The sequence below is a fragment of the Aplysia californica genome, unplaced genomic scaffold, assembly GCF_000002075.1.
Source record: "Aplysia californica isolate F4 #8 unplaced genomic scaffold, AplCal3.0 scaffold00004, whole genome shotgun sequence".
Lineage (NCBI taxonomy): Eukaryota > Metazoa > Mollusca > Gastropoda > Aplysiida > Aplysiidae > Aplysia > Aplysia californica.
The window spans coordinates 2,442,621-2,453,877 of NW_004797274.1; the positions used below are offsets into that span (position 1 = coordinate 2,442,621).

General features: G+C 41.8%; 1 protein-coding gene across 3 annotated transcripts in view; it reads left to right on the forward strand.

Annotated features, from left to right (window-relative positions):
* The window catches only part of LOC101850685 (transcription factor cwo), a 58,447-nt gene extending 48,336 nt beyond the window's left edge, over window positions 1-10,111 (forward strand). For all 3 annotated transcript variants that reach the window (XM_013079822.2, XM_013079828.2, XM_005089234.3), the window contains 8 exons: window positions 1,682-1,783; window positions 2,258-2,348; window positions 3,336-3,430; window positions 3,909-4,020; window positions 4,378-4,644; window positions 5,514-5,655; window positions 7,390-7,568; window positions 8,553-10,111. In XM_013079822.2, the coding sequence (XP_012935276.1) occupies window positions 1,682-1,783; window positions 2,258-2,348; window positions 3,336-3,430; window positions 3,909-4,020; window positions 4,378-4,644; window positions 5,514-5,655; window positions 7,390-7,568; window positions 8,553-8,947 (1,383 nt within the window). In that variant the 3' untranslated portion in view covers window positions 8,948-10,111. The remainder of the gene's footprint in view (window positions 1-1,681; window positions 1,784-2,257; window positions 2,349-3,335; window positions 3,431-3,908; window positions 4,021-4,377; window positions 4,645-5,513; window positions 5,656-7,389; window positions 7,569-8,552) is intronic.
* Window positions 10,112-11,257: the final 1,146 nt, after the last annotated feature.

Here is an 11,257-nt window from a genome sequence, read left to right on the forward strand (position 1 = left end):
CGCGCGGCGCGGACACACACGGACACAAACACGCGCGCACACAAACACACACACACACACACACACACACACACACACACACTCACACACACACACACTCACACACACACATACATTTTCTCTCTGTCTAAACGGGGCGTGTTCAATTCCAGCTGTAAGTTAAAACCTCACAGACGACGGTGCTTGTTTGCCTGTATCAACTGTTGTGTGATTGTATCGTACAATGTGAGGGTGATCAAAGATGCAGTCGCCGACCCTGTAAAGACTTCTCTGTTGACACCTGTAAACTCTCTGGTTGACACCCACCCCTTGGCGCTCATATGACCGTATGCAGTTGCAAGCACCGTAAAACCCTCTACCTAAATTAAACTAGCAGTCGCCGACATGGATTCATGTACTTGAAGGGCTCACCACTGGCAATTTCTATTTCTGTCTTGTTTAATTTGTTTTCTGTCTGGAGTAAATTATGCCTGTTGTGGGTTTCTCTGCACTACTCTTATTCTTCCATCCTAGAAGGGTGAGTGTTCTCTTTTATCTTGAAATCAAGGACAAAAAACAAACAAAAAGTAACAGCAACAAAGCTTTTCTTTTGATCAGTCTGGTTGGGTTCGTCTTCTCTAGCTCAGCACTGTTAGAGATAGATGTTGAGTTGGAGGTTTTGTCTCTTTAAAAAATATATATATATAGATCGACACGTTGGTGGTTGGCGGGTGCTCTGGTGTGGTTTGCTCCTTCTTTCCTATCAAACAACTATCGTTTTTATCTCTCCTCCTTCTTTTTTATGTTTGTTACTCTCTTGTAACACCTCTAATCTTCGGCACTTATATGATCTTATTGTGTTGCAAGTGCCGTAAAACTATTACTAAAACTAAACATAGATCGACTCAAAGTTAGGTAATATAGATTGCGAGCTTCAGTCCTGCCTGTCAGGGCCGACCAGGGCCCATCAGAAAGACCCACCCAGATAGTCATTTTGAAGAAAATGTCCCCACACGGGAATCGAACTCAGGTCTTCTGCGTGTGATGTGTCTTTAAAACTGTACTGTCTAGGAAGAGGGCCTTAGCCCATGATGTATAATGTATTCTTCTAACTAGAGTAAACGTACCGATGTCCAGAACGAAGGGTGGGCGGGTGCTTTAGTGTGGTTTGCCCGGATTTCTTTCCCATCAGACATTTATCGTTATCTCTTCTCCTTTGTGTGTGTGTGTGTGTGTGTGTGTGTGTGTGTGTGTGTGTGTATGTGTGTGTGTGTGTGTTTGTGTGTATGTTTTACTCTCCTGTAACACCTCAAATTTTCGGCACTTATATGACCTAATTGTGTTGCAAGTGCCGTAAAACGCTTACTAAAACTTTGTTTGTTACTCTCTTGTAACACCTCAAATCTTCAGCACACATATAACCTAATTGTTTTGCAAGGGTCACAAAACTCTTACTAAAACGAAAAGAGTCACGTGACAAACTTGTGTCGTGGGTGGTTGGCGGGTGCTCTGGTGTGGTTTGCTTTTTCTTTCCTATGAAACATCTATCGTCCTAATTTCCCCTTCTTCTTTTTTATGTTTGTTACTCTCTTGTAACACCTCTAATCTTCTTGCTCTCATATGACCTTATGCAGTTGCGGGCGCCGTAAAACCTCTACTAAAATCGAAAAACTAAACTTGTGTCGTTTACCCCTCCCCGCAGGACCCCATGTCCCATCGCATCATCGAGAAACGTCGGCGAGACCGGATGAACAACTGCCTGGCCGACCTGAGCCGCCTTATTCCCAGCAGTTACCACAAGCAGGTACGTGCCTAGCAAGCAGGTTAATGTGTTGGAAGGTCCTTGGTGCCTCGTCCTCGGTGGGCGGCTGGAGGCTGCTCCGGGTAGTTTCGACGACCTGTACCCTCTATTTCTATTTTCTGGTGGTTTTTAAAAAAATAATTTGTTTTTGTTTTTTTCTTTTTTTCTTTCTTTTCTTTCTTTTCTTCTTTCGAAATGCTCACCAGTCTTAAACAGCCACTTTTCTCTTCGACTGGGGGTGGCTGTCTTAGAAAATTTAGAATGTAGTAATTCCAGTTGTTATATTTTTATAAAAGTGCTTTCGTATTAAGGTAAAGGTTATTTGTTTTTTTGTTTTTTTACCAGCTTTCCCCCCCCCCCCCCCCCCACACACACACAAACACACACAAAATGTTTTTAAAAATTAAAGAAATCCCTTATTGACTTTAACCAGCAGAACTAATCATTTCGTCATTTTAATAATTTTGTTTTCCCCAGGGTCAGGGTCGTATCGAGAAAACAGAGATCATCGAGATGGCGATCAAACACATCAATATGTTGCAGCAGCGTGTTGACGAGTCAGAGAAAAGTGAGTTGTTGGACCATAGAATTTGTCAAGTTGAACTGCAAAGTTATAATATGAATTAGTATGGTACTGGGTTTTTTTAGTGTGATTTATTGAATGTATATTCACTTCTGAAACTGCATGTCACTTTTTATAGTAGAAAGATACTTATTTGCAAAGTTATAGTCGGTTTTGTTCAATGAGCGGAGCTTCGAAATTGTTGAAACACAGCCCCAAACTGAAAGAATTCACAATTGAAAAACTATTTTCTCATCTATGTATAGAATACTAGTCATTCTTTGAACGTACTGGGTCATTTTCAGGGTTTATTTGGAAATCAGCTTTGGCATTCTTACAGTATACTCAGAGACAATGGGCTGAGAAAAACGTTGCCAGACTCCTTCCTAGAACAGAGTTCTAACAAAGGTAGAGGGTGGAATGACTTTGTTGGGGTGGCCATAGCTGCCATATTGCTTGATGTACTTGTGAAAGAAAATTTTTTTGTCAGTTTTGCGAGGAAGACTAAGATTGGAAATACATCTGCTGATATCGCCGGCAAGCTGAACAACTATTCTGTATTCTAAGTCCATGAAGCAAACTTTCATTCTTTTAAAAATTGTACCTACATTTATGTATCTTTTCTTCCTTTTTTCAACATTTTGAATTTGAATTGTGATCAAATATTTCTTGAGCACGTGCATCCGATACCATAGATTAAGAAATAACTGCTATTTTAAAAGATTTTCAAATTTTTGGGCTCAGTACATCTGAACAGCTGGCTGCCAATGTAATGGAAAAAAAAAGTAACCATGCTATGATATCTAGGGCAAAGGTGTCCTGCTGGTCTGGGAAGTGACTACGGTGTGTGAAATTTGCTTTATGTCATAGATCTTTGTGTGGGTCGTAGGGCGTGTGAAGTTGTATTTACACTAGAGACTTTGGTCTCTGAAGAGACGTAGAACATTCACAAAAACTAGGAGTAAGTGTATATTTTTTTTTTAATTTTCACAGGAGCTCAAGATGATAAGCCACCACCTCAGCCCCCACCCCCCAGCGACCAGCGCTGCTGTGCCACCAAGTTCTACATGGGATTTAAAGAAGCTCAGGTGAGAGAAGAAATCGGAGCCCTGTGTAGTCTGTCTCAGCGTCGATTCCCTGGTTCTCTCACATCTTTGGGAGGTTATTTTTTGCATCTTTCTCACGTTGCTGATCTTCATCCTCCCTCCCGTCCCATGGTCTTGTAGGAGGTTGGAGGGTGCTACTGACATGTACTTCTATCCCTCTGGTGTACTTTCTTGCATTTTCCCCATCATTTAATAAATCTTAATTATTGTAATCTGTGTAATTATAGCATCTCCATGCTTCTCTTTGAGGCCAAAAAAACCCCCCCAACTCTGTTGGTTTTCTATATATCTTGTATTTTTGTCACAAGTGCAATCCGTAGGGTGAAGGATGTGTCCCTTGTATGTGATGTGTCTTGTGTCCCCTGTATGTGGTGTGTCTTGTGTCCACTGTATGTGGTGTGTCTTGTGTCCACTTGGTGTGTCTTGTGTCCACTGTATGTGGTGTGTCTTGTGTCCCCAGGATGAGGTGATGAGGTTCCTGGTGGAGGTGGAGAGCGTCAGCGCTATGGACCCGTTCTGCAAGAAGATAATGAAACACCTGGAGAATGCCAGTAAAAAGTTTATCACAGAACGTAAGTACAGGGCATAGATCTTTACAATGGGTGAATGGGTCTCTTTTGTGTGTGTGTTTGAGGAGATCCCGTTTGAAAAAAAAAAAATTTTTAAATATTTTTTTCACTTTGTATTACCTGTGCTGGGAAACTACTCTTAAAACTCTAACCACGACTACAACTAATTCTCTAATCACGACTATAACTTAAACACTAACCACAACTACAACTAAAAAAAACTCTAACCACGAATATAACTAAAACTCTTAACTACTACTTCAACTCTTAACTACAACTAGAACTACAACCAAAACTATAACTACAACTACAACTGAACCTCTGACCACAACTACAACCAAAACTTCCTCTCTCCTCCAGACGTCCCACACCACAGTCGTCTGCGACCGGGTGAGCTGGACAAGCAGGAGCTGGACAATGACAACAGTGGTCAGCCCGCCTTCCTCCAGAGCTCGTCGGCCTTCTACGAGTCCTCCCCGGTAGTCGGGAGGGTCGGGCAGGAGGAGCAGGGGCTGGCGGTGGACAGCAAGCATCGCGACAAACATTTGAGGTCCTTGTTGGCCGACCAGCAGCACAGCGTGGTCTCCAGCCAGGGCAGCGGCAGCGTCTCAGAGACCGGCTCCAATGGTGGGTTTGGTGGGTCTGTCTGTGAGTGGTGGGTTTGGGGTGTATCTTGAGTGGTGGGTTTGTAGTGTCTTTTGAGTGGTGGGTTTGGTGTGTCTTTTGAGTGGTGGGTTTGGTGTGTCTGTCTGTGGATGGTGGGTTTGTTGTGTCTTTGTGTTTTGTCAGTGGTAGGTTTGATGTGTCTTTTAGTGGTGGATTTGGTGCGTCTTTGGTTTTTGTCTTTGAGAGATGAGTTTGATGTGTCTGTGAGTAGTGGGTTTGATGTGTCTTTTGAGTGGTGAGTTTGATGTGTCTTTGGCTTGTGGGTGGTGGGTTTGATGTGTCTTTTGAGTGGTGAGTTTGATGTGACTTTTGAGTGGTGAGTTTGATGTGTCTTTTGAGTGGTGAGTTTGACGTCTTTGGCTTGTGGGTGGTGGGTTTGATGTGTCTGTCTGTGGGTGGTAGGTTTGTTTTGTCTTTGTGTTTTGTCAGTGATAGGTTTGGTGTGTCTTTTAGTGGTGGATTTGGTGTGTCTTTGTGATGAATTTAAATAATGGGTTTGCATGTCTTTGAGATGGGCTCAAATGTTGGGGTTTTGGTTTATCTCTCAGATGGGCTCAATATTGTGTTTGTTGCGTCTTTTTAATTTGTCCCTTTATTAGTTTTTTGTTTTTCTGTTTTGGGTTTAAATATTTTTTAGTGTAGCAGCCAATCTACTGGATGGTCTATATTTTGTCAGCCTAGATTATGTCGGTGGAGGTGTGTAACATCCCATCAAAAATGTTTTGGATTACAATTTATTGACTTGACTGCATTTTGTAATGTGTTGCCTTCCTGCCCTTCTCCATCCCTTCCCCGCTTACCTCCTCCGTATCCCATCTCCATCTACCTAGGTCTGGTTCCCCTGTTCTCCTACTCAAGTCAGATGACCAGCATCGGGGGGTCCGCCGACCCCAGCGGCATGGGCAGCAGTGGATACGTCTCCGACTTGTCCAACACAGAGAAAACCTCACCCAACAGCTCCACCTCGTCTAGGTAGGTGCTGCAGGTTATAGCTACGCCAGGGACTTGGCTATTAATGGAGATTTTGATTGATCCTTGGACTGACCATTCAGTGTCATTTTTTTGGTCCTTCATTTTTTAAGATAGGGATACTTATAGATCCTTTCATGGATCCTGGAGAGGAGGGGGGAGCAGCTATGGCATTGTACCGCCTACTATGAAAAGTTTTCTCCAACCAAGTAAGTAAGAGATATAGTACAGTCGAACCAACTCAAATGGCCACCTGTCCAAGACCATCACCTGTACAAATGACCACTTCCCACTTGCCCCTTGCATAGGTTTTTAGAAATATTATAATGACACTGTCCAAGACATCCACTTGTCTAAGAAAATTAATTTTTCTCTTCGACAATGGGTGGCCATCTTAGACAATCTTGACGATATTATGAAATTAGTAGTAGTATGCATGTATTGTTATGCACAGTGTCTTCTGGAGATTTAGATGGTATGGGATTAGTCGATTTGCATACTTGGTTATTGTGAAGTATTTTAACAGTATTTCCTTTGAGATGAGTTAAGAGGTTGGTTGGAGTTGAAGGATGCCTTTTGTATGATGTGCTTCTTTGTACTCAAAAAAGAAAGCTACTCAAAAAGACTTAAGACAGTTGAATGTCGCATTTTTAGTTTGTTCACTCAAAAAAATGTGTTATTGTCCTGCAAAATTTAAAAGTTTAAATTTATTGTTTTAAGCATGGAAGCCAAAGCGGAGCACAATCTTAGGCATCACTTCACAAGTATGGATTTTAAAAATTTGAGGGAATCTGAGTAAATATGAAGTCGAGTTCATGTCCTTTTATTGTCAGTCCCTCTCTTCCTGAGGGCTATGTGTCATATCCAGTGCACAACTAATTTCAATATATGCAGCAGCTTTCACTTTTTTACTACCAGAGCATGATGTCCCATATGTTTAAGGCTGGCTTTGTGTGGTTTTGCAAGGGTTGTCTGATTTATCTGCAGTTGAACCTGCTCTAATGACCACCAGTCCAAGACAGTCATCAGTACAAATGATCCCTTATCACTTCCCTGCAAGAGTTTTTTTCTCTATATTCTAATGACCTTGTTCTAGAGGACCACCTGTCTAAGATGACCACTTTTCTCCTTGACAATGAAGGGTCATCTCGGACGACTTCAACTGTACTTATCTTTGACCTCCACTTACAAACCATATGTTTGTTGGTGCCACTAACTATTCAGAAACGCAGGTGATTGGCAGGGGCTGTGGTGTGGTTTGCTCCTTCTTTCCTATCAAACATTTATCGTCCTGATCTCTCCTCCTTCTTTTTTTGTGTTTTATACTCTCTTGTAACGCTTCTAATCTTTGGCACTGATATGGCCTTATTGTGTTGCAATGTAGTAAAACTCTTACTAAAACTAAACTATTCAGAAACCAAGGAGGGTAGTTCTGTACATCATTTAGATTTGTCAACAACTGTCGTTTCAAATCAGAATGTTCATCTTTTTTTAGTTTAGTTTTAGTAGAGGTTTTACGGTGCTCGCAACTGCATAAGGTCATATGAGCGCCAGAAGATTAGAGCTGTTACAAGAGAGTAACAAACATAAAGAAGAAGAAGGGGAGATAAGGACGATAGATGTTTGACAGGAAAGAAGAAGCAAACCACACCAGAGCACCCGCGAACCACCCACATGTTCATCTTTGACTGCTTCTGCTGAAGGACTCATCCACTCTTGTCTGTTTGTGCCTTCCAGGGACAACGTATACAAGTTCAAGCACAACATCACCAAACGCTTCTCCCAGGAAGGTCACCACATGCAGCAGCACCACCATCACCACCACCACCACCTGCACAACGGACAGCCCAGCGACACCAGCTCCAGCACCAGTAGTAGGGACCTGGAGGATGATCAGAGACAGCTCAAGTGGAAAGGTTGGTCGGGCTTTACAACTGAAAGAACAGCTCTTGTAGAGGGGGTCACCTTTTTCTTTCTTCCTTTCTTTCTTTTCTTTTTCTTTTTTTTAAAATTTATTTTATTTTATTTTATTCATTTATTTATTCTTTTTTTTTTAATTCTTGGGGTTTTTTTCTGGTTGAGGGGGGGGGGGGGGGGGGGGGCAAACAGATTAAACTCTATGTGGGGAATAATGGACAAAGTGGACATGTTTGGTAACATTTCCTTTTAGCTGCTATATGGGGAATATATTTTTTGATAATTTTTGGCTCACTAATTTTTTAACAGTTTTTTTGTTACAGTAGCTGGCAAGTGTCGTAGATTTGTCCATGGGATTTTGCATCTCATGAGGAGGCGTTGCCAATGTTGTTCAGCAGTATGTAAAATGTCCCATGTTAAAGAATGACCATTGTTAGGTTTTTCAAATCTTCATTTTGGTCTTGTTCTTTCCTTCATTCGTCACCGATGTACAATTATTGGTAGCTGCAGGTGGTTAGATTTCAGTCCTGTTTTTATTTTTAGAAATTTTGTTTCTTGTTAAAGAAATGAAGAACATAAAAGTTTCTTAGTCTCATGCTTCTTAATAGTCTATGGTGTCATGTTTTGTATTATTTCACTGCAACTATACCCACCAAAAAGACATTAAAACACACACACACACACACACCCACATGCTCACATTGGCACCCATGTGGACTGCAGCAGCTTTGTCTAAGTGTATTGGAATTGAGTCACAAGACATGAGCGAATGGTTGGAGGGCACCTCTGGTAGGTCCTACTTCTTTACTTTCCCCCTGTTGTTTCTGTCGGTCTATCTTACTTTTTCCCAACACTAAATGACCATTATTGTGTCGATGTGGTCTCTTTACTCAAGCACAAGACATTCAGCCTTCCGTTTATTGACACAGGATACCAGTCATTCTCTGCTCCATGTTCATTGTCCACATGGTCATGTGTTTCAGGCACCAAGCACAAGGCGCGGCACAGTGGCCTTGACAGTGCTGACACTCTGTACCGCGATGACGTCGAGGCCTCCAGCAACGGAAACAACTCGGTCAACTCGGACGAATTCAACTCAGCGTCGGTCTCCAGTGGTGATTGTAAGCGAAGAAGAAATTCTGGGAAGACATCTGCTCAGAGTCCGGGGCCCCCCACCCTCAACGGGGAGAGTCGGTCGAACACATCCTCATTCATCCTGCCTGGTTTCATCCTCCACCCCTCCGGGACTCACTACATGCCCATCTCTGTACAGAACACAAATATCTCTGGACTGCTGGATAATTCGCTGGACAATGAAGGGCCCCCAGTGTTCCACCCCATTAGCATTCCCGTTCACTTTCGCAGGCCAGTCATCTAAGTGAGATTTGGTGTGTAGAAAAAAAATAATAAAACAGGAATGTGAAACCCTTTTGAAGGGCTTTGTTGGATTGTTGTTTGTTGCTGTTGAAGAGACGACAAGATTTTTGTTGACTTCAGTTGAGGCTGAGAAGCATTGTGTGATAGAAGGACTCAAGGGAGAGAAGAAGTTAACGACATTGCGGGTGAAGACTGCCTGTTAAAGCGAATGACGCTCATACATGGGTCTTTTTCCCTTCCGCCTTCATACGGTTTTGATCCATATATAAACAGAAAAACTTTGTTTAGATGAAGATGCCGTCAATTTTCAAAGTGTGTTTATATTTTGCCATTGTTATTTAGTGTGGTGAAGTTTGTGCTTTATGGTGGCCAAGTTCTCTTGGAGTGAAATGTTCATGTTTGATTTTTGTATCACTGTGGTGGGCACACTGTATGATGCCTTTTCTTGTGACTGACTCATCATTTCTACTTCTTGAGGTATCAGAGTATGTTTTAGCCTGTCTTAAATTAGTTTTTATTTGAAGTTTGGTTCTCTCTGAGAAAATCTGGGTTGGTAAAACTTGCTGACTGCGCTCAATCATCTGTAATACATTAATAGTTTCCTAGTTTGAAAAGACAAAATTGTTGTAAGCTGTTTGGCTTTCAGAACTAGATTGTGTTTTGAGATATTTGGACCAAGGTTCTAATTTATGACCAGATTTGTTCATAAACTTAGTAAAGAAGCAGAAATTCGGAAATTGTTATTATGATCATGTCTTTTGGATGGAATGTTTACCATGTCTTTCTGTGCGGTGACTACCGAGGTGTTCTCTGTAGAGAGATGTTTTTGGATGTGTGATGGCTCGGCATGTGGTGACGAATCTGTCCAAGCAGCACTCAGCGTATGGTGAAGAGTGTGTTGAAGCACTGAGTGCAGATCAATTTTGGGATTGTGGAACAACAAGGGTCTAGCAGTTATCTGAGCCAGGCTGTTTGAAAAGGGGTGGAGGGAGGAATTGGTCCTTCTGTTCTGCGGAGTCTACAGTCCCAGAGAGACGTCGCCCTGTGTTTGACCGATGCTGTTTCTGATTTGAGGTGAAAAGGATTTCTACAGCTAGCAGAAAATGGACAGAGGAAGACTGACCAAACTATTTCTGTTTAGATGGACAGGGATGCATGACTGTTCCAGGAACAAGGTTTAGACATTGACCCAGATTGAATCGCAGAATTTGTTTGAGCCGCAGTTATTTAACCATCTGTCAGGGATGTAGGACATTTCTGTGTGGAAAACGAAGGCTATTGTGAGAATACTTTAGCTTTGATGGAGTATGTGTGTGAACTGACAGCCTTAAGGCCTGTAGAGAGTAGCAAGCAGTCTGTCACCACGTAATTTACAAGAGAAAAACGGTTGTTTAATGTCAAGATGATGACCCTGCTGTTGCCTGGAGAGATTGAAGGATGTCAGATGATCTTGGTTGCTTGCCCAGATGGGGAGGAGTTGATGTAACGAATGGCCTGCTGAGGCTGTTGGCAGTTACCGGCATCCTCTGGAGTTACGAATGGTGAGTTTCAAGTCTATGCTGGGTATTGCTTATCGAGATTAGGCTTGTAACATACTTGAGAAGAAGGGTGGGAAAGGGAAATTCTGCTCTTGATGCTGTGTTTCTTAAGACAAAACAGACCCCACTTTTTACAGTTTGAATAGGAATAGAGGAACATCCTAAGAGCATTTTACAAAATTGTCAGTCCTCATTGTCCTGTTTTGCAATTTTCTTTTAGTTGCACATTTGCTAATGAATCTTTGTTGCAGTGTAGGCTTCGTATGATGTTCCAGGATTGATGTATTTTATGGGCAAAGAAAAAAAACCCTACTTACTTTCACAAGAGTAGAAAAGAGTACCATTGATCTAGCTCATATTCAAACACTTTTCTTAATCACTGTACCCTTGACTTCACTTTATCATGAATCATTTGTCAGAGCATGCTTTTATGTTATTTTTTTCAGCACAGTTAGTAGTCAGCACTAACAGCTTCTCTGTCACCATGTAATTTTCTCATTGTCAACTGTCAGCTTGTAGCTGTGATGGAGTTATCTACCTCAATATTCCTCCTAGCTCTTTTTGTCTCATTATTTTTCTACATTGCCACATATTTAAACATTGTCTCTGTTATTGATAATGATTTGGGGGGGGGGTTGTTGTAAATGGGCAAAACAGAATGTTTTGTCAATGTATAGTTTGATCAAAGCAGATGATAGTGTTTTGTTTAAGAACATTTGAACTGCCTTGCTCCCTTTAAGGAGGTCAATGATAAACCAACCTTGTTGACATTC